The 26,710-nt window shown below is 40.5% G+C and overlaps 1 protein-coding gene across 2 annotated transcripts in view; it reads left to right on the top strand.

The window, feature by feature from the left end:
• Positions 1 to 871: 871 nt before the first annotated feature.
• The window catches only part of ARHGAP6 (Rho GTPase activating protein 6), a 524,611-nt gene continuing 498,772 nt past the window's right edge, over positions 872 to 26,710 (top strand). For both annotated transcript variants that reach the window (XR_008541946.2, XM_001143524.6), the window contains exon 1: positions 872 to 1,540. Coding sequence is in view for 1 of the 2 variants with exons in the window: in XM_001143524.6 (XP_001143524.1) it covers positions 953 to 1,540 (588 nt within the window). In the remaining variant the exon portion in view is untranslated. The remainder of the gene's footprint in view (positions 1,541 to 26,710) is intronic.

The following is a 26,710-nucleotide window of genomic DNA, read 5'->3' as shown; positions in this document are numbered from 1 at the left end:
TCTACACGTCCTGGCCGCCCCCTTCCCGCTGCCTCTAGAGCGAGCGTACGGGGTCATCTCCGCGTCTGCCCTGGGCCCAAGGCTGGGCTGCGAATAGCGTGTTCCTCTCCGGCGGAACACACACACCCGGCCTTGGGGCTGTCTCCTGAGCTCCCTCCTCCACGGAGAGCGCTGAGCGCCGCCGGGAATTCCATCCCACCGTGGGCACGCAGTCTTTGGAGGTCCCGGGCGCAGCACGCTCGGTGTCCCCACACTGCAGCAAGACAGAGACCCCGCGGGAACCTTGAGCTTGGAACAACCCTTGAGCCTCTCCAGTCGGAAGAGTGGGCGCAGCAGCCCAGCGGAGGCCAGGCGCGCAACCTCGGGCGCCGGGCAAGGAGAGAGTGCAGGGAGGCGCAGCTCAGGCGCCCGGCTCAGGAGCGGGAGGAAGTTCTCGCGGCGCCGGGAGCGCGGTGGACGCGCCCTGGGCGCACGCCCAGGCAGCCTCCTCCCTGGCCCTCGGGACTGTCCTCGGGCCGCAAGGAGGAGCTTGCTGGAGTCTTAGAGGCCGTCCAGAGCCAGCGAGCAGGAGCGCTGCGTCTCCCGCCTCAGCTAGGAAGGGGGAGTGGCGCTGGCAGGCTGGAGCTGGGAACCCAGCGAGCGCCTGACCTTCCTCCTCCTCTTCCTGACCCTCTTCGCGTCTTGGGCTCCGGAGGAAGGTTCTAGCGGCTGCAGGAGGTCCCCAGACCCATTTTCCTAGAAGGCTGGTGATGGATCTGCTGCTCCTGCCGCCGCCGGGGCACTTGGAGCGCACCGGCGGCGCGTGAGCTGGGCTTTGCTCTCCACCGCCCTGGGCAAACCCCGGGCCAGCCCCGCCTGGCACCTTTGCCTGAGTCCCTTTCCGTTCCCGACCCAAAGCCACCAGCGTCCAGGGAGGGAGGAGGAGGTGGTCCTCAGGTGCAGCCCCGCCGAGATGTCCGCGCAGAGCCTGCTCCACAGCGTCTTCTCCTGTTCCTCGCCCGCTTCAAGTAGCGCGGCCTCGGCCAAGGGCTTCTCCAAGAGGAAGCTGCGCCAGACCCGCAGCCTGGACCCGGCCCTGATCGGCGGCTGCGGGAGTGGCGAGGCGGGCGCGGAGGGCAGTGCGCGGGGAGCCACGGCGGGCCGCCTCTACTCCCCATCACTCCCAGCCGAGAGTCTCGGCCCTCGCTTGGCGTCCTCTCCCCGGGGTCCGCCCCCCAGGGCCACCAGGCTACCGCCTCCTGGACCTCTTTGCTCGTCCTTCTCCACACCCAGCACCCCGCAGGAGAAGTCACCATCCGGCAGCTTTCACTTTGACTATGAGGTTCCCCTGGGTCGCGGCGGCCTCAAGAAGAGCATGGCCTGGGACCTGCCTTCTGTCCTGGCCGGGCCAGCCAGTAGCCGAAGCGCTTCCAGCATCCTCTGTTCATCCGGGGGAGGCCCCAATGGCATCTTCGCTTCTCCTAGGAGGTGGCTCCAGCAGAGGAAGTTCCAGTCCCCACCCGACAGTCGCGGGCACCCCTACGTCGTGTGGAAATCCGAGGTAGGGACCAGCGCTGCGCGTCCCACGGCCCAAGGAGGCCCCCAGGCAGTTTCAGGAGACCGCCTTTAATTCCATTACATTTACAGAGCAAGGCACCCACTAAGGGGTTTCCGTGGTGTGGGTTTTCCTCTTCTACTTGCTAAATGGTGCCTGGAAATGGGATGTCCCTAGTGGCCACCCGCTTGTGCGTCTTGTAGGACTTGTTGGCTCTACTTTGGAGCAGTCGTGGGAGCTGGAGAAAGAGATGGTGTTCTGGTTTTCTGTTAGTGCTGCAGGCAATTTCAAAGGGTCACCTTATCCCTTCACCCAATGTTGATATTTTTTCCAACTCAAATATCTCTTGCTAAGCTGTTTGTAACGATTGGATGAAATATATTTTGAAATATGTCTGCCATCTTGTTCTGTCGAGAATTCAGAAACATTATTTTGGAGGGTGTCATTGACTGTATGAGTGTGTGTGTGTGTGTTTGGGTGGCGGGGGGACAAGAATTCTCTAGTTTTCACCTTTTCTTTCCCTGAAAAGGCAATTTCAGAAATCTATGGTACTGAGTATTCGTTTAACCTAGGAGAAGAAGAAAATCTCTGTGTAGGGGTGTGAAAGATCATGGAAATATGCTGATGCCTAAATTCCATTTAGAACAATTAGTAGTTTAGTGAAGAATCAACAATACATAGGGGACTCAGAGGGAGCTATCAGATACCCTTAAAATATTTGCTGTCCAGTTAAGAAAAATAGTGAATTGACCTATTGGGAAACTGTCACTGATGGGCGCTTTGAAAATAACACACTTTCAGAGAATAGTAATTGTTTTAAAAATGAACAGCCCCTATCCCCTTCAGTCCACAAACTCTATAGGTTTGCCTTGGATCTGTTTCCATAAGGGAAGGGAGATTCCATCAGTTGTAATTTAATATTTTAAAGTACAGTTAGCATTACAGAAATGAAATGAAATACCATGTAATTGCTGGAGATTTAGGCTAAATACACAACCAAGAAAAACTGTTTGAAAATAGCATCTGAGATCATACTCAGCTGTGTTAATGTGAGATAACTGTTAGACTTTGGCTTTAGTAAACCGCCTTAGAAAAATAAGCATCATTTATCAGAATTATTAGCATCACATATTATTAATGTTAGTTACTGTGTCAAAGTAACTGAGGCTGTTAGGTGTTGGGGGTGCAGATTACAAAAAACTAACAAATTTTGCTAGGTCTTTTGCCCATTTTCTTGAGAAAGATAGGCAGTAGAAAGGAAAGTCGAGGCAGAGGGCAAGATGTTACCTCCAAACCAGGGAACTCAAGATTAGAAAGAGCATCAAAAATTGAAATGTTGAATTTCTCTTGGTCTTTAGGAGGGGCTGGATTCTCATTGTATTTCAGAAGCACACATTATCAGATTAATCTGTACAAGTTGAGAGAAAGAGAAATACAAAAGCAAGCCAGCATTTTGGATTAGCTAGCTAACATTCGTGCTTAAAACTAATTGCATCATTAAGAACATTTCTGCTTTTCTTAGCAACCATATACATACTTGGAATATAGTATACAGATGCTGCTCATTACTGTTATGACCAAAAGGCATATGGCTGTAGATGATTTCACTTGTTGCAAATTATCTTCTTATCCATTAGCATCTCATAATCAATGGACAAGGATCTGAACTGCAGTGATACTGGGTGGCTTCTATTCCATACAGTGGGCAGTCTGCACAAAACTCATCTACCATGATTTTTACCTTTTCATTGTGGTTAAAACTAAGGATGTAGCCATCTAGCAAAAAGCCAGAATTTTCTCATAGAATATGTGTGTATGTGTGTGTGTGTGCTGGAAATTCCTTTATGCTTGAGGCAGGCATGGAGTGATTGGATAGAACTCTAGCATGTAGCTCCAACCCTGGTTTTGTTTAATAAAGGCCAGGATATCCTAACATAACCCCTGGATCTCTAATTTAATGGCCTGGATTACCTTTCAAAGGTTTAACGCCCTGGAACCCTCTCAAAAACCAAGAAAATGTATCCTATTGGGCACTGCCTGTCCTTTTCACTTGCAGGCAAGCTGGGTCTTTGGTCCTTAAAGGAGAGTCTTTACTAATGACATCAAAATGTCAGCCAATGAGCATCTTGCAAGGCTGCTTAGAGGCCCTGGAGGGAATATCTGGTTCATATAGATTTGGTTTTGAACTTTTCTGGTTGCTCTGGCTCAGGGTTTCTCAGCCTTGGCACTATTGACATTTGAAGCTGAATGATTCTTTGCTACAGAGCTGTCCTGGGTATTGCAGGGTATTTACCAGCATCCCTGGCCTCTTCCCACTAGATGCGAGTAGCACTCCTCCAGACCAGTGTGACAACAAACAATGTCTCTAGACACTGCTGAATATCCTCTGGGGATCAAAATCGCCCTAACTGAGAACTGCTGCGTTAGTGAGGTTGACCATAGTACCCCATGCTGGCCATCAAGAGAGTGCCCACAGAAGTGTTTACAGCTGGCCTAAACTTTGTTGGGGCCTTCGTTTGATTCCAAAACCACGAGGATCCCTCTGGAGTCATGTACCCCTTACAGTTTGTTCAAATTTTCTATTTCTCTTCCATTGAATCCATATGAAATCCTAAGAATTCACCTTCAGGTTTAGCCATTGATGGATCTCATCCATTTCCCACTTTGTTCTTTCAGAATGTTGTCTGCTTTTAACCTAAATTGTCCATACAACAGCCCCTGCTCCCAAGACTCTCACAAATGCCTGCAGCTTTGTTACTTGTGCTCGTTCAAAGCTTACAAATGACCATTTTATGGCCTAAACCTGGGAAGTGTTAGGCAAAGTCAGCTACAATCTTGTTAGCATTTCCTCACTACGTGTTTCAGGATTGCTTTAACAAAATCTGATTCCTGGACATGCTGGGTAGATCATCTATTGAGTAGAAACATGGAGGAGACAAAGGGTAAATGGTACGTGGTAACACAGTTGGAACATGTTTCTCAACTTGTGTTCTTAGCAGCCAAGCTCTGCCCCTGACTCTGATCACAGGCAAAGGAATAAAGTCTCATTTCAATCCTGAGCTTCTCCTAATTCTTGTGGATCAGAGCTGGGATTATGTCCATAGCTAACCTGGAGTTTGCCAACTTTTGCAACCCATAATTAAAATGATTTCTATATATCACTGGCGTTTATACTTTTCTTCATTCATGGCACAAGCATTTCTTGAGCATACGCATTTCTGTAGGTACTAGGAATGCAGAGAGGCTAAAGAGCTCAAAGTCTAATGAGGGGACAGGTGAGTTAACTGATAGGGGGAATACAGAAGATCAGCAGAATGAGGGAACAGAGAGGGGCGGGTGATGATTCACTGTGCTTTGGGAGGCCTTGGAAGGCTTCACTGTCCAGAGAACATTTAAACTTGATCTTCAAAGATGACTGCCATTTCTAAGAAGAAGGAAAGTGATGCCTTCATGAGGCAGAAAAGAGTGGACAGGCAAAGGCGCAGAGGTGTTGGTGATTCTACAGATCCCGAAAAAGAAGACTTAGAGGGCCCTAAGCGCAATAATTTGTTTGGAGGAGCAGGTTAGGGCACCTGCAGTTTGATACATGTACAACCACATGGCTTTTCATGTAATAAAAGCCTGACCGAATAAAGTCAGAAATAAGACCTGTTGGGATTTTTTTTTTTTTTTTTTGAGAGAGAGAGTCTCACCCTGTTGCCCAGGCTAGAGTGCGGTGGCACGATCTCGGCTCAATGCAACCTCCCATGTTCAAGCGATTCTCCTGCCTCAGCCTCCCCAGTAGCTGCGACTACAGGCATGCACCAGTAGAGACTGGGTTTCACTATGTTGGCCAGGCTGGTCTTGAACTCCTGGCCTCAAGCCATCTGCCTGCCTCACCCTCCCAAAGTGCTAGGATTACAGGCATGAGCCACCACACCCAGCCTCTACTGGGGGGATAATTATGGGTATGGATAAAAATGAGAGACTGGTCAAAGCACATTACTCTCCAAGGAGCCCCTGGGCATCACAACTGCAGAGAGTGAAGGCATATTGAGTGTTGCCCAAGTGAAGTTTGGTGTGCCTGGAGAAGAGGATGTATCTTGCTGTGTGCAGGATAATAGTGTTCAACAGGTAGGATAGTGGTAATTACGAAGCATCTCACTGTGCTCATCTCAGGAGTTTGGACTTGTGTAGAGCAGTGATTCTTAACCTGGAGGTGACTTTGTCCCCAGGGGACATTTGGCAGTGTCTGAAGACATTTTAGAATGTCACAACTGGAAGTGGTGGTGTATTAATTTCCTATCACTGCTGTAATGACCACAAACTTAGTGGCTTCAAGCAACACAAATTTATTGTCTTACAGCTCTGGACCTCAGAAATCCCAACAGGCTTCACTGGGCTAACTTCAAGGTGTTGGCCTGACCGTGTTCCTTCTGAAGGCTCTAGGATCTGTTGTGGTTCCTTTTCCAGTGGCCCCCTTCCTTCATTTTCAAAGCCAGCCAAGTTGCATCTCATCCACTCTTCTTGTGTGGTCATTTCTCTCTCTCACTCTTTTCAGGACTCTTGTGATTACATTGGGCTCACCTGGATAATCCAGGATACTCTCATTATTTTAATGTCAGCTGATTAGTGACCTTTAATTCCACCTGAAACCTTAAGTTCCCTTTGCTATGAGGTATTCACTTGTTTTAGGGATTGGGGCGTGGGCATTTTTGGTGGTATATTATTCTGTCTACCACAGGGGAGTTCCTACCAGCATCTAGTGGGAGGCCAGGGATGCTTTTAAATACCCTGTAGTGCACAGCCCCACAAGGAATAATCATCTGGCAGTCAATGTTAGGAGTGTGGAGACTGAGAAACTCTGCTGTAGAGAGTGGGAGAAATTGGTGATTTTTAAGCATGAGGTGTAACATGATCAGATGTGTTTTAGAGGTAAACTGGTGTCTGGGGGAGCATGGGTTAGAAGCATAAAACAAGTGGAGGACAGATCCTCAGAGGAGGTGGGCATGGGGAAATCATGCCAAGCATGCATCCTATAAATAATTGGGAGTTGGCATATAAACATAATACTTTTATATTTCCCACTTCTCTGTTTTAGTAAAGTTTTTCTTGCACTGTTGAACTCCTTGAAAGCAGAACTGTTACTCATCTTTGAATTCTTAAAATCTGGCCCCTGTACTCTGGGGGTTTTAGAGAGATCATCATAAAGACCAGTGGTTCTCAACCAGGAGAAAGTTTGTACCACAGTGCACATTTGGCAATGCCTGGCAGCATTTTTGATTGCCAGAACTGGGGCAGGAGTGTGCTACTGGCGTCTAGTGGGTATAGGCCAAAGGTACTGGTAAACATCCCACAACACACACAACAGCCCCCACAAACAAATACTTATCTTACATAAAATGTCAATAGTGCTGAGGTTGAGACGCCCTGTATACAAGAAACTGAATTCTAGGTTTTGCTTTTCAGTACCATTTTCTCTCATGCTTGTGGCTTCACTCTTTGTCATTTTCCTCTTCTTATCTAGTATATGTCAACCAAGGCTTTGAAATTCAAAAAAATGACTTTCTATGGGTATTGAGCATATGAAAAAAAATAAGGGATGTCTAAATATATCTATAGGGAAGAAGTGAATGGTAAATATATAATGATGGAAACTGGAATTAAATTTTAAAATGCAGCAGAGAAAAATATTGTGTTTAAAAATAGAGGCTCATTCATGTCACCAAAGAGAAAGTAATTAGAATAAGACAGCTTCAAAAAGAAATTGACAAAAAGTGTTTTACAAGGATTTTTGTCTGAAATCAGTATAATGCCTTAAGGTTTTTTTAAGTTAGGAAAAAGAGTTATTCAACTTTCACACATACACTCTCTCTCAGGCTATCTCTCTGCTAGAATTCCTTCTGAAGGCAATTTTTAATTTTAATGGAGAATACTGTGAAGATAGCTTCTCAGATGACTTAGAATTGAGTTTTCACCAACATTTTGAGATTTGAGGGTTGGGAAGAGCAAAGTTTAGACTCAGAAAGAACCTTGGGTAGCATCTAGCTCCAAATTGCTTATTTTACAGTTGAAGAGAGGGACTGTAAAGCTTAAGCCACTCAAACTCAGGCAAAGAGCCAAGGGCAGAACCACCCTGAAATCCTTCTTGACTCTCTATATAAACTGCCAAGCTTCTGGAAAAAGTAAGTGACCACGACTGCTTTTATTCTCTGGTGAGGACCTTAAACCTTGGCAATCACTTTTTATCCTGATTACTTACTGAAACTATTCTCTCAAAGTTCCCTAAGTTCCAAGAATCTTCTTAGACTCCTTTGGCTAGACTTCTGGGCAAAACTGAGAGTACCACGTCCCCTCCCTGCTCCTCCTATCCCCATCACACACAGAGAATCTTGGTTTCCTCCTTACCTTTCTTCCCACTCCTCTGACTCTGGGATTGTCTTGGCCAACCCTACAGTTCTGTGTTTTTCCTTCAGGTCATTGTCCCTTGATTGTCTCATTCACTTTTGTGACCTCAACCATCATCCCTCTGGGGGAGACTCCTCACTCTGTGCCTACCTGGAATCTTGTAGTTGAGCTCCCAATATATATTTTCTGATTTCTTCCTAGATATCTGCTCATGGATGCCCAATGGACTCAAATTCTACATGTTTGAAACAGAACAAATCACCTCCCATTTCCTCTGAACATGTTTCATTTTATGTATTCCTTATTTTGGTTGGTATCGCTCTTCTTCTGCTTGCCTAGGTTTACCAGGCCAGAATGCCTTTACTCCTCCCTTTTTTGTTTCCTCCTTTATTCTTCCATAAGTTTTCGAACCCTGCAGTGTGTACTTCCCATTTGCTCCACTCTAGAAAGGATTTGAAGTGGAATGTGTCTGAGTTCTTACATCTCTCTCCAGCTGTTCATTCACAATGTCACTGCCTAGTTTGGGTTCTCATTTGCTGTGACCCCCTTCTTGGTCACCCTGCCTTCAGTTTCTCCCTGTTGCCATCTTGGACTTATCCTCAAAAGATGCAATTGTAATCATGTTAACCCCTGATTGAAAACCTTTGATGGGTCTCAGAGTGTACAGAATAAAATCCAAACTACTTAGCTAGTCATTCCAATGCCTTTTACAACATCATCTCAGCCTGCCTTCTCCCAGGAACTCTAGTCCAGCAAAGCCAAGCTGGCCACTCACACAGATAGTCATCAAATATTTATCGCATGCCAGCTATGCAATGGACACTAGGAATGTAGGTGGAGCAAATAGGTATGGCTCTGCAAGGTGCTTCCAGTTTATGAAAGCAGTAACTTCAAATCAATTAATCTCTATAGTTTTTTCAGAGTGTTAATTGCATTTTGACGAGAGGACTGTGGTAGACAGAACAATGTCCCCCAAAGATGTTCATGTCCTAATATCTAGAACCTGTGAATATGCCACTTTACATGGCAAAAGAGGATTTTGCAGATGCGAGATTATCGTGGATTGTCTGGGTGGGGCCAATGTCATCACAGGGATCCTTATAAGAGGGAGGCAGGAAGGTCAGAGTCAGATAAGGAGATATGAGGATGAAAGTAGGCAGAGAGAGAGAAAGAGGGAGAGAGGAAAGGAGGGAGGGATAGGGCAATGAGAGAGATTTTGAAGATGCTACACTTCTGGCTTTGAAGATGGAGGAAGCAGCCACAGCCCTTGGCTGTAGCAGCCCCTAGAAGCTGGAAAAGGCAAAGAAATGGATTCTTAGAACCTTCAGGAGGAATATAGCTCTACTGACATCTTGATCCTAGCTCAGTGAGACTTCTGACCTTGAGGACTGTAAGAGAATATGTCTGTTGTTTTATGCTACAAAATTTGTGGTAATTTCGAGCAGCGATAGGAAACTGATACAAGGCATAAACAGGTCTGGGATGTCTCAGCTGAAATCATTGGATGAGGAGGCATTTGCCAAACAAAAAGAAAGGGCACAGAGCTCCTGCGAGAAGGAATGGCGTGTATTGAAGAGGGAACATAGCATGCTTCAAGAATTTAGAGAAATCCAACTAGAATGGATTATGGGATTGGGAAGATGGTGAAGAATAAGTCTCGCTGGACTTTGGGCTTAATGATATGGATTTTACCATTTAATGTAAAGATTCCCCACATAGATTTTGTTTCCTCTCCTTCTCACTTTACTTTTGATAACTTGGTCCCATATCTACCTGAGAAGGCTCCATTTGTACTTTATGGCTCAGCCAGGTGCCTCCAAATAAATGAGCTTGACTCTGGTACATGTCATGACACATTCAGGATTTGCAGAAACAGAAGCTCACGTTTTCATAGTGAGATTCACATTCTTCCAATCTGGTGCTTGAAAAAGAGAAAGTGTGTTTCATATCAAAATCTAGTCAATGACTGAGGGAGTCTGCATGCAGATAGCAGTTCTCCCAGATTCCCAGAGGCTTGCCTTTGGGGCGTGACATCTTGTTCTAAAATTTACTGCATCCTCTCTGAGCCATTACTTAGATAAAGAGAGTGAGACTCTGATTGTAACTATGTTACGACATGGCAGAAAAACCCTTGGAATGTAATGTGTGAAAAAATGAAATTAGTTGTGTTATCTGGTAAAGAACAATGTTTTCATTAGCTATTAGGGAAACGTGAATCAAAACCACAATGAGATATCATTTATACCCACTAAGATGGCCATAATAAAAAAAGATAGATAATAACAAGTGTTGACAAGATGTAGAAAAATCGGAACTCTCATACACTGCTGGTGAGAATGTAACATGACGCAGCAGCTTTGGGAAACAGTTTGGCAATTCCTCAAAAATAAAACAGTTACTCCAGAGCTCAGCAATTCTACTTCTGGGTATATACCTAAGAGAAATGAAGATGTATGTTCACACCAAAACATGTATATGAATGTTATAGCAGCAGTATTCATAATAGCCAAATGGTAGAAACAATTAAATATTCATCAACGGATAGATGAATGGTTAAACAAAATGTGATTAATGAAAAATTACTCAACAATAAAAAGGAATGAAGTACTGATGAATGCTATGCCTTGGATGAATTTTGAAAACATTATGCTAAGTGAAAGAAGCTAGTTACAAAGGTCCACATATTGTATAATTCTATTTATATGAAATGTCTAGAATAGGCAAATCCATAGAGACAAAAAGATTACTTGTTGTCAGAGGCTGGTAGGGAGGGATGTGGAGCGACAGCTAATGGGTATAAGGTTTCTTCTTAGGGTAATGAAAATGTTCTGGAATTAGATACAGGTGATGGTTGCACAATCTTGTGAATATATTTAAAAAATCACTGAATTGTATACTTTAAAAGGGTGAATTATATGGTCTGTGAATTTTACCTAAAAATGATATTTATAATTTTCAGAAAATATGTTGTTGCCACATCTTGTTTTCAATAAAACATAAATATAAATGTAGAAGAGTAGTTATATAGTCAGTTGAAGCTTCATGTATTCAGCATGAAACTAGGGAGGTAGTAACGGCTCTGGGAGATTGAACAGAGGAGTCAGCAGCCAGCCATGGGATTTTCTGAGATTGGTTACTGTGGAAATTCAATGTCCTGATTATTGCACTTTGAAAGCAAGCACAGAGAAGCTATTAAAAGATTGCTTTTTCAGAGAGGCAGAGATTTAAAAAACTACTTACAATCTTGAAAAATTGCCTGGCCTTATCTCACCTGAACTATTAAAAAGCCTAAGATTTTCAGGAGCCGTTAGAAGTAACAGCAATTCTAGAAACCACCTATCGAATGATATGCTGATGGATCCAAGAGGAGAATGCTGAGCCTAAGAAGCTCTCCACATCTTTAGAGAAATTGGAAGTGAATTGAATTATGTGGCTTGATGGACCAAGAAAATAACATGTTTTCATTTCTGTAGAAGTGGACAGCTCATGGAAACAGGTGAATTAATACCACCTATAGGAGCTGAAGTGTCAATAAGCATTGGATCAGTTCTCAGCTTGTATTGCTCAGAACTTCATCTCTCGGGGGTTTGAAAAACAATTGGGCAAGCTGGTACTTTGAGGCCCAGATGTAGATGGAGTAGGGGAAAGAGAAGCCTTAGGCAACAGTAGCCATGCTGCCTCAGCGTTTAATATAACAAGGGCTTTGATATAGCTAGTAATTTTGTCCAGGGAAATCCTGGACTGGGCCAGCAGACTTTCTGAGCAAAGTGTAATTCTGCTCAAATTAGAACCTCCAGGTGATTTCTTGTTCACTTATTTCAGTCAAATAATCGTTGATGGGTGATGATGATGATGATGATGATGATGACAAACAAAATAACAATTAGTATTTGTAGAATGCACGCCAGTTTAGTGTTCTTAGAACAACTCTGTGGGGTGATAGTATCAACCTTCATTTTATGATTGAGGACACTGAGACTCAGATTCAGAGGTAGGCAGATTTAGCTGCAGAGAAAATGAAGTGAATCGGTTCAGCTAGACTCTGAACCAGACTGCCTAGGTTTAAATCCCAGCTCTGTTCTGTGACATTAAACAAATTATTAAGCCCCTTTTTTGCCTTAGTTTCTTCATCTATCAAATGAGGATGATGAAAGTGCCTACCTCAAAGAGTTTTTGTGAGGATTTCATGTCATAATTACCTGGAAAGTGCCCAGCACATAGGAAGTACTAAAAGATGCATAATAGGAGTGCAAGGCTAAATAACATTAGAGATGTGGTCACACACTAGGAAGCAACAAAGGTAGGACTTAAGCTAAAGAATTACTTTAGTCAAAAATAGTTATCGTGCACCTACTATGTGTGCCAGAAACTTTGGTCAGTGAGTTAAGCCCAGCTGCATGAGACAACAGCAGGAAGCAAGTGGAACTTTATTTTGCGAGCTGTTAAATAAGGTATAGTTTTCATGGTAGGCATTGGAGTGACAGCAGGCTGTCACTCCAGGCATTTTGGCCTAGTGACTTGGAACACAGGAATTTGTCAGACTTGTATTGTGGATTTGGTGTAACCCAAGACATGCCAATAGGCCAAGGGGCTGCCTTCATTCCAGTACATGGTAACTTCATTGCATTTAGACACTTTTTAGTAGAATATTTAGAATGTTGGAAGCTGAAAAGTTCTTAGTCGAGCCCTGTTCTTTAACTGGTAAATGGCAGTGTGCTTCTCATTTCAAGCCAGGTGTGTTTTTATTTCCACGTACTACAGTGATTACATGAGACCAAGTTGACTGCTTTTCAAGGCCCATCTCATCAACATCTTTCCAGGGTAAAAATGCAGCAGCACTAAGTTAAGACAATCCTATCTACAATCAGATTCTCTTTTTGCTCAAAATCTAAACGTAACCTCCATTAGCATTTCTAGACTGATTTTAGCATTCTACGAGCAAATAGAATATTAGGAAGAAAAAGTCCTTGAAGGTCTTCTGTCTATTCCAAACATCCATGTGGTGCTTAAATCCCATCTATGACACCCCCAGTCTATGCCTAGCTATCACCCACAAACAGAGACCTTCATGGTTCTGCCTTTAGATTATAATAGACATAAAAATTCTCCATGGAACTGTGTTCACAACCAGTCTCCCTGAAACTTTCATCATGTTACAGACAAATTCTGCCTCTCTGGTTTTCCAGAAAATCACTAATACTGAATTATTATTGTTGCTAGGGAAGTACGGGTTGGCCTAGCTTGCTTTCTGAGCATCAGCACAAAAGTTTGGGTCATATTTTCTTTCTGGCAGATGAGAATTGTGAATATATCCAACTACAACTGGAAAATATTTTAAACGAAAGTTAAACTCTTGCCCCCAAAGGTATTTTGCAAACTGCTTATAGAAACTAGGTTTAGGCAGGGAATCCTTTACCCATTGCTTGTTTTTGTTGGGTTTGTTGAAGGATTCCCTATTCAGTAAATGGTGCTAGGATAACTGGCTAGTCATATGCAGAAGATTGCAACTGGACCCTTTCCTTTCACCATATACAAAAATTAACTTGAGATGGATTAAAGACTTAAATGTAAAACCGAAAACTGTAAAAACCGTGGAGGACAACTGAGGCAATGCCATTCAGAACATAGGCATGGGCAAAGATTTCATGACAAAGACAAAACCAATTGCAACAAAAGCAAAAATTGACAAATGGGATCTAATTAAACTAATGAGCTGCACAGCAAAAGAAACTATCAACACAGTAAACAGCCTATAGAATAGGAGAAAATTTTTGCAATATATGCATCTGACAAAGTTCTAACATTCAGCATCTATAAGGAACTTAAACACATTTACAAGATAAGAAGCAACGCTATTAAAAAGTGGGCAAAGGATATGAACAGACACTTTTCAAAAGAAGGCATAAATGTGGCCAGCAATCCTATGAAAAAAGCTCAACATCACTGATGATTAGAGAAATGCAAATCAAAACCACAATGAGATACCATCTCATACTAGTCAGAATGGCTACTATTAAAAAGTAAAAAAATAACAGATGCTGGCGAGGTTGTGGAGAAAAAGGAACGCTTATACACTGCTGGTGGGAGTGTAAATTAGTTGAACCACTGTGGAAGACAGTGGGGTGATTCAAAGACCTAAAGACAGAATTACCATCTAACCCCAGCAATCCCATTACTCGGTATATACCCAAAGGAGTATAAGTCTTTCTGTTATAAAGATACATGCACATCCCTGTTCATTGCAGCACCATTCTCAATAGCAAAGACATGGAATCAACCTAAACGACTGTCAATGATAGACTGGATAAAGAAAATGTGGTACATACACACCATGGAATACTCTGCAGCCATAAAAGAGAATGAGATCATGTCCTTTGCAGGAACATGGATAGAGCTGGAGACCATTATCCTTAGCAAACTCACACAGGAACAGAAAACCAAATACCATCATGTTCTCACTTATAAGTGGGAGCCAAATTATGGGAACTCATGGACACAAAGAAGGGAACAACAGACACTGGGGCCTACCAGAGGTTGGTGGGAGAGGATCAGGAAAAATAACTAATGAGTACTAGGCTTAATACCTGGGTGATGAAATAATCTGTATAGCTAAACCCCCGTGACACAAGTTTACCTATGTAACAAACTTGCACATGTACCCCAAACCTAAAATAAAAGTTAAAGAACCTAGGATTAGTACTCACAGTCTCTAGATTCCCGCTGTTGATGCAATGAGTCAGGCTTCTGCATTTCATGATTTATAAGAGAGCTCAAAGACAGATACAGTTTTCATATCATATCAGAGTGTTACTCTAGATATTTCAGCAAGTCCTCAAGGAGGTGTGTTGAATCTGGCTTCTAATGTTTTAATATATTGTCAATAAATGATATTGTCAGAATGTGTCAAAATGCTGAGAAAGTAAACATGAAAGGTGATATGAAGATTATCCACAGGCTTGAAGGTCACAAAGTGTGATATGAATCCCAGACCAGCTCCAGACACTCCAAGGCATGAGCTCAGCAAATATATTGTTGTTCTGCTGCAATGGCAATATTTTAATCTTCTAATTTATGATTGAATTGTAAATATATTACTTTTTCTCATGTAGCTGAAAGTGTATGGTGAAAGATAGGTATAGTGTTATGGAAGTAATCAAATATTTAGGTTTTTGTTCAGGGTTCTTTAGCTGAAATTAGTTATTCAGAGTTACAAGTTTAAAAAATGTGAAATAGTTCATTTTCTTTGAGCTATTCTGTTTTGGTGCTCCCTGGGGAGAGCCGGATGCAGGAGAGTTAATGGATCTTGATTGTCTAGTTTGCCTTTCCTCATCAAGAAATAGCCTTTTTTACAGAAAATGTTTAAAATCCTACTGTGTATTTTACTCTCCTTATGAGGTTATCATTTCTAATTTATATAAAGATATAGTAGATGCTGCTTATATAAATGTTCATTGACTGAATCTAAAACCAATCTAAAAATAAAGTTATTTTTTAAAAAGTTCATTGAATAAGAAAGTTGAATGATTGGGCCAGGTGCAGTGACTCACACCTGTAATCCCCTTGAAAGCAGGCTGAGGCAGGAAGATCACTTGAAGCCAGAAGTTTGAGACCAGCCTGGGTAACATAGTGAGACCCCATATCTACAAAGGAATTTTAAAAATTAACCAGGTGTGGTGGTGGGTGCTTATAGTCCCAGCTACTTGAGAGGCTGAGGCAAGAGGATTGCATAGGCCCAGGAGTTCAAGGTTGCAGTGAACCATGATCGTGCCATTGCACTCCAGCCTGGGCAACAGAGTGTGACTCTGTCTTAGGAAAAAAAAAAAAAAAAAGAAAAGAAAGTTGAATGGTCAAGAAGAAAATTAACAATATATTTGCAAAGATCCCTTCCAATTAATTAATTAAATGTTTCTATGCAATATTTTTACAATGCAGAAAGTTGATTTTTTCATTTTATTTAAAAAGACTTCTTACAGAGTTTTAGATCACACTCTATTAGTATAATTTCTCTGTCTATATGTACATACATATAACTTTTAACTTAATAACTGCTTTATAATAAAAAATGAAAGGTTGGCTATTACCATATATAATTGGAGCAATGTGGTTACATTATTTTTATGAAAATACAAGTTTTTAAAACTTTGTGAAGAAAAGATAAGAGTGGCAAAAGCTCTGTTTCTTAGTCTGAGTTTTCCCAAAGGCAGGACCTGGGTGAAAGCAGTTTATTTGGGAGGTGCTCTCAGGAAGGAGTAATGAAGAAAAAGGGATAATGAAATGGGGAAGGAGGGGAAGTAAAGCTGTATCTTGGAAGTTGTAATTGTGGAAAAAGGGATGATTCAAGTTCCACCAGGACTGCTGGAAAATGTGTAGAATGTCTATCGAGATGATCTACCCATGTTTTAGTTCTCTATTGCTGCATAACAAACCACCTCCAAACTTAGTGGCATGATTCTGTGGGTCAGGAATTAGATCACAGCTCAGCTGGGTAGTTCTTTGGCTCTGCATGGCATTGGCTGGGCTCGCTCACTTGGCTGCTTCCAGCTGGTGTCTGGGATGCCTGGAAAGTTCAAGGTGTCTTCATTCACATGTGTGGTGCCTCAGTGATCCTCCATGTGGCCCTTCTCTCTCCAACTGACTAGTTTGGGCTTCTTCACTGAATGTTGGTCTAATGGTATTTGATCAGAGTGAGTCACAGGGCCAGCCCAGATTCTAGGGCAAGGGAAAAAGAGTCTACCCCTTGATGGAAGAAGTGACAAAGAATTTGTGGTCTTCTTTAATCTGCCACGAGCTAAAGGAAGGGAAGCTGGAGAATGTCTCTGTTGGTTTCCATCTTCCATTTTTTAAGATTGCTTCTGGGGTTTTAACTTCCACATGCTTCTTACATATGATGAGGTGTGCACTAGAGATGAATCACTAGCAGCACACAATGTCAGTCCGAGCTTGCACAGAACTGCCCAGCACAGTTGTAGCAGAACTCAAAAACTTTAGCACAGGCTCATGGGAAGTAGCATTTAGAATCAGTCACCCACAATCTTAGCTACTCAAAAACATAACTGAAGGACAATATGATCTTAGACAAGCCTAGGATCAAATCTCAGTGCCACTATTTATTAGGTGTGAATTTCAGTTTTCTCAGTTGTTTAAGGGGAGTATAACAGTATGTACTTTGTAGGAGCTTGTGAAATGAATTGGTTGAGGGTACACAAGCTATAAGGGGTCATGTAGAAGTATTTATTGTTTATTACTTTAATTCATTCTCAAATGTTATAGGAAGGTGTACATCAATTTTATAATGCTTCAGCGGGAAGAGGAAAGGCAACAATACTATGGTAAATGTAAAGAGCAATTGTAAGATGCAACTTCAGGTTTTTTAAACTGTAGGGAAAATAAGTAGTAGTTGAAGAATTATGATACAATGTAGTTTATCCTCTACATTCATGGGAACTAAGAAACAAACTTTGGCAACAGGTTTATTACTGGGGCAATCTTGGTAATGTTTTTAATTAATACTTTAAAAAAACATAATTGATACATAACAGTTGTACATATTTATGGGGTACAGTGTGATATTTCAATGCATGTATACATTGTATAATGATCAAATCAGGGTAATTACTCTGTCTACCACTGTAGACATTTATTATTTGTGGAGATAACATTCTATACCTTCTAGCTATCTTGAAATGTACACTTTATTGTTATTAGGTATAGTTACCCTACTGTACAATAGAACATCAGAACTTATTTTTCCTGTCTAACTGTAACTTTGAAATACTTTTAACTGAAATATAGAACTTACTTGGATTTTTGTCAGTTTTTCCACTAATATCCTTTTCCTGCTTCAGGACCTGATTGATGCAGAATCTCACATTACATCAGGCTGGCAAAGCTTCTTGGTCTCCTCCAATCTGTCTTTATTTATTTTTCGTGAGCTTGCCACTTTTGAAAAGTATTGGTCAGGTATTTTGTAGAATGTCCCTCGGTTTCAGTTTGTCTGATTTTGCATGATTAGAATGGGATACTTGGAAGAATACACAAAACGTCATTTGAACACCAAGTGTCACTGTTTATCTATGTTAGTAAAATACAATGTTTCTTTTATTGATGATGCTTTTCACCCAATCAGCCCACATTCTCCTGTCTTGTCTGCCTGGTAGCATGGCCATATGCGTGTTGATAAGATGCAATACTGAAGGCTGTGCTGAGGGACTGAAGAAAGCCACCTTATAACAGTGACCTCATTAGCAGCCAACTGACTTCATTGGCCCTTCAGCTGGATTCTCTTTCTCTGTAGTTTGGATTCGCCTGCCCTTTTTTTTCCATTACATGGGAAGCTCTCTGGCAGGCTATTGCTTTGTCTGTCCTTATTGCTGCCTCGGGGCATCAATAGCATGTCTTTGGGTGCTGCATTTGTTAATGTGGGAGGCTAAGAGAAATCCAAGATGAAAATACTCCTTGTCATTCCCCTGTCAGAAGGGGGAGGAAGAGCTAAGCTTTGAGTACATATTCATTTACATCAGCAGCATTCTTCTGTGCTCATTGGTTGCTTACTTCTCTCTTATTAACAGTGCTAGAATAAACACACAAATCTACCAAAATATTAGCAGTGTGTGCTGTTTTCTTTCACTTGCCAGGATTGTTTTATAATAAATACCATTGGAAAAAATACCACTGGCAAGCATCCTCAGCAATTACGTTAACATCTCTAGAGAACAAAGTATGGTATCGGAAGGTGCTTTGCAAAGAGGAGCAGAACGTGTCTGGTTTATACTGCATTCCTTGAATATACTGATCTTGTTACCTATGAGTTTGATTTTAACTTAAGTATTTCTCTTGATTGACAAAAATTGATGCCATCATTTTGTATGATATTCACTAATTAAATATATTTTGGAAGACAAATATAAAGGTTCCTTTAAAATGAAGTGACACTAAAACAGATGTTCATAATGTGCTTTCATGGTAGGAATTTGTAGATTAAATCAGATATTCATGTTTGTCAAAATATTTTAGTCAAATGGAAGAAATGAGTTTTCTCAACAATTTTGTTTGTTTGGCTTATGTCATGTCTTAGTTTATTTCAACTATCATTTCTATCCTTTAGAGGTAAAAATTGTTATTTCTCTCCCCAGTTGAACCCTAGTTCCATATTTCTGTTTGCAAACAAAATGTTTCTACTTGTTGATTCCACCATCACTTCAAACTCTAAATATTTAAAATAATTACCAACCCTTTCCCCCAACAAAGGAAAAGTAAATACGTGAATATACAAACCGCAACCAGTTCTTTCTCTAAACCTTCCTGTTTTCTTCTGTGATAACCATTTTCATAACTTTGGAATCTTGAACACATTTCTTATTGTTCCTCAGCGTTTATATTCTGTATTGAAATGACCCCCAAGACTTGTCTCCTGTTTTAGGCAATGTTCCTATTTAGCCTTTTCTCTCTGTTCCACCGGGCATGGCCCTTGTCTCTCATGCTGGGTGATATGGTTTGGCTCTGTGTCTCCATTTACATCTCATTTCGATTTTTAATCCTCACGTGTCGAGGGAGGGAGAGACCTGTAATACCCATGGGTATTACATGGAGAGAGGTGGTTGGATCATGGAGGTGATTTCCCCTATGCTGTTCTCATGTTAGTGAGTGAGTTTTCAAGAGACCTGATGGTTTTATAAGTGTGTGGAAGTTCCTCCTTCGCTTTTCTCTTTCCTGCCACCATGCAAAGAAGGTCCTTGCTTCCCCTTTGCCTTCCACCATGATTGTTAGTTTCCTGAGGTCTCCCAGCCATGTGGAACTGTGAGTCAAACCTCACAGCAATGTGAAAACAGTTTAATACACTGGACCTTCTAACTACTTTCCTGGATGATGGGTTAACCTTGTTTTAATCCATGCTTTCCTCTTCCTTAAGCATTAATAACATCATTTAATAATAATTAACAACATCATTTAATTTCGTTATGAAGTCCCTGTTACAATCAAGACAAAATCTCATCTGTCATATAGACCCTTCCTACCGTCATCAGCCCCTTGCCCATCCTTTTCTAGTAGGTCTTCTTTGTTCCTACTGCTCTCCTTCTCCTCTTTCCTAATTCCAAGCTTCTTCTTTGCAGTCTTCAACAACCTTATTCAAATTTCACAGTCATCTCTTTGGCTCTAAAAGCCAACGAGGGAGAGCACCCAAGGACTTTATTTGAAAGTTTAGAGACAAATAACTTTATTTGAAACTTTGTTTGAAAGTTTAGAGACAAATAAAATAAGTATGTTTGTCTAATTTCTGAGACAATGACTTAAAATAAAACCATTTTCCATGTAAACTGTGATAGCATCTTTGGGGTTGGGCAATCATGAATTGCTGAGAACCTGGGTAGCCACTTCATATTGTTGAATTATAGTTTCTCTTTTTTAGAAATGAAGTAACGTTTCCCCCAGAAGCTACTGTGGATGAGATGTTTGGAGTATTGAGTAGTCCATATTAATATAAGGGATAGCAAAAAAATGATTTTTTTTCTTTTGGAGTATAATTCTATGGATTTTAGTACATGCATAAATTTGTGTAGCCACTGCCACAATCAGAATACAGAACAGTTTCAGTGTCCCCAAAAAACTGTCTTGAATGATTGCTTTATCATTCCTAACCTGCCCCTACTGGCAACCACTGATCTGTTCTCCATCACTATAGTCTTGTCTGTTTAAGAATTTCATAGAAATTGAATTGTACAGTATTTAGCCTTTTGAGACTGGCTTCTTTTGCTCAATATAATGTCTTTGTGATTCGTCCAACTTGTTGCATTATCAATAGTTTGTTCTTTTTTATTGCTGAGTAGTAAGTTCCATGATATGGATGTCCAAGTTTGTTTTTCCATTCACCCGTCAAAGTAAATTTGGCTTGTTTTCAATTTGAGGGCAATTAGTATGGCTATAAATGTTTATTTACAAGTTTTTATGTAGATACAAGTTTTAATTTCTCTAGAGTAAATTCCAGGAGTAGGATTGCTGTGTCATATAGTGAGTATATGGTTAACTTTATGAGAAACTATCAAACTATTTTCCAGGGTGGTTGTATCATTTTCATTCCCATCAGCAATATATGAGAGTTTCAGTTGCTCTGCATCCTTACCAGCACTTGGTATTGTTAGTAGTTTCTATTTTTTTCACTTTTATAGGTGGTATCTTTAATGAGTGGTATCTTGTCATGGTTCTGCTTGGAATTTCCCTAACAGTTGATGATGCTGACCATATTTTCATGTACTTATTGGCCATCCTTATATCCTCTTTGGTGAAGGGTCTGTTCAAGACCTTTGCCCATTTTTTAAAAATCAGGTAGATTTAATTTTTGTAAGAAAATTCTTCCTAGATTTCTCTAGGTAAGAGCATAATGAAGGCATCTATTTTCTAGCAAGGGTGGCTAGAAGCAGAAGTTTCTAGCTTTTACAGGCAGCAGTGGCAGCAAAGTTGAGTTTCTGATGAGAGTGGCATCCATCTGGTAACAGTGTGGTTGTAATAACATTTAGGTTTGGGAGGCAACATAAATTATAGCATCTGGAGCTTGAAGAGGGCCAAATTCAGTTAAATTACCAGATCAGCTCCATTATGTGGTTTTGAAAATTTTTCTCGGAAGCTTGGTTCTGGGCCTCTCCATGATCCCATTAGCTAGCTGCCCAATATCTTCACAACTCCATTTTTCATTAGGTGGAGTTAGCTTCTAAGAACCTAAAGTACAACATTGAATTACCTACTGCACCAGTTATCTATGACCACGATAAAGTTGTGTAACAGACAACCACACTTGGTTTCATGCAACAATGGATAGTTAATTTTGCACATGGATCTGTAGGTTTGTGTAGTCTGGTTGATGTGGAAAGAGTGTGGCGGATCTCTACTGGGTTTGCTCATGCATATGCGGTCAGCTAGCATGTTGTTGGGGATAATTCATGCTGATCCCTATGGCCTCATTCTCCAGCAGGGTAGCTCAGATTTGTACTCATGGTGGAAGCAGAGTTGTAAGAGAGGAAGAAGATGCTCCAAGCCTCTTGAGGCATAGGCTAGAAACTATGCACTGTCACTTCTGCTATCTTCTATTGGCCAGGCTACATGGCCAGCCCAAATTCAAGGGATTGGGCCATAGACTCTATCTATTAATGGAAATTTCTTCCACAATGTAAGGGGTTGATTCTGTAATCAATCTACTTTATATATAAATGGTTTGGAATTTTGAAATGAGTGCAGTATAAAAAGAGAACCCAGAAAAATACATCAAAATATTATAATATCTCTGAGTGAATTTAAATCCTCTTTTGCATTTTTGTACTTTAGGTTTTCTAAAATAAACAGATATTACTTGGTGTAAGTTAAACAATAGTTGTAAAAAATTTATAAAGTGTTTTGGAAACAAAGAAGAGGGAGTGATTAATTCTGGCATTAGAAAGGTGCTAACATTTTTTCCTAAATTGCAAGAATTGTAAATAGTAGTCCTTCAGGGAGTAAACTTGTCCAGAATTTTTTTGGCATAAAATATTAAATACACTATTTGTAGATGGGAACCTCTGACTTTTACCAAACCTTTGGATATTTTAGACTTATTTTTTTACAATAGCTTTGTGCTAAGAAGAAAGACTGTAGAAGGGAAGACAAGGCTCTGGTGTTATCCTTTTAAATTTGGAAGACTGGAATCATGCAGGGGAAAGGACTCTATAGTATGAACTTTTGTGTGTGTTTGATGTTGAGTAGACAGCTTGGTGGTGGATCTATGGATGGGGCAATGGCTATAGAAAACAGCTTTTCTTCCTCAGTGCCTTCTGACAAATCTCAAATGAGTTCTTCACAAAAACAAAAGCAGGGAAATGCTACAGGAAAACCCATATTAAGTAGATTTCAGTTATACCCATTATTTCCTTTATTTTTTTTAAAAAAACAGCTTTATTGAGATTTAATTCACCTAACATATAATTCAGCCATTTAATTTTAGGACATTTTTATCACCCCCAAGAAGAAACCTTGTGCCCATTAAGCAGTCATTCTCCACTGTTCCTTGCCCTCAGTTTCTGTCTAATCTACTTTCTATCTCTGTGGATCTTCCAGTTGTGGATATTTCATAAAATGGAATTATACAATATGTGACCTTTTGTGTCTAGTTTATTTTACTTAGCAAAATGTTTTCAAGATTCATCCATGTTCATGTTATAGTATGTATCTGAACTTCATTCCTTTGTATGACTGAATGATATTCCATTGTGTGGATAGACCACATCTTATTGATCCATTCATCAGTTAATGGATAGTTAGGTTGTTTCCACTTTTTGGTTATTATGAATAATACTGCTATGAACATTCTTGTGCAAGTCTTTGTGTAGATACATGTTTTCAGTTCTCTTGGGTATATATGTAGCATTGGAATTTCTGAGTCCATTGAGGCTTAAACAAATTTATTGCTTAGGCACGTTTGGCAAATATGATAGTTGATTTTGCTAGGAATATATATTTTTTGGCCTAAACACAGTGAATATAGGACATGTTATGAGTAATCATTCTAGGAGAGTTCCTCAAAAGCAGATCTGCAGATACGTTTAAGTGATGGCACCCAAGTTGGAATAGGTCTCCAGCATCTGTAGCTAAGTATTTTGAAGTGATTGTGCAAATTCTGTGGCTTGTTTCCAAGATGTACTACAGCTATTAAAAATTAAATCTTATAGTTAATATTCAATATATGATGTATTGCATATACTTGGTATCAGCATGCATTCAAACGTGAATTGAAAAAGAGAAAATGGATCCGTACTTATGGTCTGAAAGAAGTAAAAGAAAGGGTAAAATCGGTCTGTCAAGCAATGTAGAAAAACTCTGGATGTTTGCTATCTTTTTAAATGGTATTTTTTTTTTCATGGGGAGAAAACACATGATGAGAAAAGAAGAGAAAGCAAGTGATGATGATATGATTGATAATTAAATGCAGCTGAGCAGAAACAACGTGGACACGCTTAGAATTTGCTTTAGTACTTTCTATGCTTCCTTCCCGGGAGGCTGTTAAAACTCTTCAGCATAAGAGCATTTAAACAAAGAGAATATTGCCTTTTTTCCTTCTACTGCATCTATTCAAACATGCAGAATGTATGTCTTGGTGAAATGCTCCAAAGATAGCTTGTGGAAATATTTATAATGCGTGTACCAGCATTTTTCACATAATTTAAATACATGCTTTTAAACTGTTTATTCTTCTCTGAAGTTTTGCAATATCTATATGACCAAATTTATTGCATCATCTGCTAACTTGACCGAGCTGTTAATGTGTGATGCGACCTTCTTCAGGTTGAAAGTGATGGTTTAGCATATCACAAAGAAAAGGTTATCCTTAAATGTTGAGACTTTGAGATACTAGCTACCGTTGTCAATATGCCAAGTCCCAGGCTACTTGCTGCTCATACTTAAGGACAAGATAAGTGTCTTTGGAAAACATTTTCTCCCATTTGGGCCATCTTTTTGGAACCAGAAATTGCTCTGCTTCTATGCAAGGGAAGAGAATTTTGCTCTCTCCATTCCCTGTATCATTTTGGCAAATCCTTGTTACTGTTAATTCAGGGGGACTGCCAATTTGAAGGATGTGGTGAATGTCAAAGTAAGAGGCCATATTTGCCCCATGTTTCTCTTGAGGCAGAATATAATTTTTACATTGTGATCCTTTGTGAAATCAGATAACTAAGGACCACTGGTTCCAAAGACAAGTCTTCTCCCTATATTTTTTCCCACTTACTAGTCCAGAAAAAAAAATAGGTTACTCAATCTCTGTGCCAGCAAGTATTTGTTAAACACCCATGCCCCTGTCACTTACACAGGCTTGTGATGTAAAACTGCCTTAACCTTCATACAGCTTACCATTCTAGGTAGGTAGGACACAGGGAAATTTACAGAATAACACATCAATATTAAACTGGGATAAAACTATATAAGGATGCCTGCCAATTCCATATATATTTAGATAAGGGAGAATTTGGGATGACTGAGAGTAAACAAAGAAGACCTCACAGGTGGGGGTACTTTGAGCTGCCTCTGGAGGTAGACAGAACAGAATGTCAATATATGAATTGGAGACTCTTCTGGGTGTTTGAGGTTGGGGAAGAAACAAACAATGCCTCCAGGAGAGAAGCAGCCTAAACAGCAACTCCAAGGAAGATGGGTATGAAATTCACCGTGTGTGTGAAATTATGACAGGAGTCCCAGTTATAGGATAAAGCAGCAAAACCAGAAAGCAAGTGTTTAGACATTTGAGCAAACCTCTTATTTTCTTATCTGTGTTTGCCCCATCACATAATTTACAGTAGAAAGTTATTTAAGGCGAGGCAGCACTGTTCTTCATCAGACTTGCATTTATGTATTCAATTTTGGAAACACTATGACTTTTGGAAGCAAAGAAACAGAGTTAGGCTGAACGCCCAACTCCAGTGTACGAGAATTTTTCTTCAACTCACTGAATAAATGAGTATTTTGGGGTTTTTGTAATGTTCAGATGGGTGGCAAAATGCAGACACAAGCCTAGAAAATAATGCAGATGCCAAGTTGATGTGTTCTTGAGCAATGGACATTGAATCAACAAATAGCCTGATGAGAGAGCAGTGAGGGTGAAGTAGGGAGTGGAATATTCATGTTTCCTTTCCCAGGGCACTGTTCTTACATCTCCTTTACATTTTGTTAGATTTAAAACTAAGGAATCAGAAGCTGATAAAAAATTACTGTAAGAGAACACATTGAATAAAGGAGTGGTGAGAGGATTCATTCCTCTATTAACATCAGCAGTCATCTAAACATGTACTTTTTTTCTGGCACAAAATCATAGCTGTAGCATGACCTTCTTGCTTACTAAAGATCACTTAAAATTTCTAACAAAAAATGGCTTAAGCTTGAAAGGAGGCTTTTAAAATGTTAAGTATGGTTCTGATCTACTTTTAAAAATCCAATGGTTAAGGCCAGAGGCATTGGGGTTAGAAGTTGGTGGGGGGTCAGGAGCAGGTTGGTGATTATCTTTCTCTCTCTTTCTCTCTCTCTTTCTCCATGTCTCTGTCCCTTTCAATCTCTCTTTTTCTTTCAATCTTTCTCAATCCCCCATCTCTCTTAATTTATCTATTTCTTTTTCTCTCACAGATATATACTCTAAATTATATAACAAAAATGAAGTCCCATGATAATTTGTTGCTAAACCACAGTGCAGCTGTCTAATCAAGAAGGCATATTTTTTTGTGGCACATATACACCATGGAATACTCTGCAACCATAAAAAAGGATGAGTTCACGTCCTTTGCAGGAACATGGATGCAGCTGGAAACCATCATTCTCAGCAAACTATCACAAGGACAGAAAACCAAACACTGCATGTTCTCGCTCATAGGTGGGAATTGAACAATGAGACCACTTGGAAACAGGGAAGAGAACATCACATACCGGGGCCTGTCGGGTGATGGGGGGCTGGGGGAGGGATAGCATTAGGAGATATACCTAATGTAAATGACAAGTTGATGGGTGCAGCAAACCAACATGACACACGTATACCTATGTAACAAACCTGCACATTGTGCACATGTACCCTAGAACTTAAAGTACAATAAAAAAAATAAGGCATAATTGTAAAATAATTTATACTCTTTTCATAATCTGCCCCAATGTCCCTTGTTTCAGACTTATGTTTTTTCCCTTGTTTCAGACTTATGTTTTTTCCCTTGTTTCAGACTTATGTTTTTTCTCCCTTCCATTCCTACTGCCTTGTCACTTTCTTACCCTTTCACATTCCTTAGACTCTGGGTTTCA

This window comes from Pan troglodytes, chromosome X, assembly GCF_028858775.2.
Source record: "Pan troglodytes isolate AG18354 chromosome X, NHGRI_mPanTro3-v2.0_pri, whole genome shotgun sequence".
Lineage (NCBI taxonomy): Eukaryota > Metazoa > Chordata > Mammalia > Primates > Hominidae > Pan > Pan troglodytes.
Note: the sequence above shows the minus strand (reverse complement) of the source record. Positions and strands in the feature narration are given on the sequence as shown.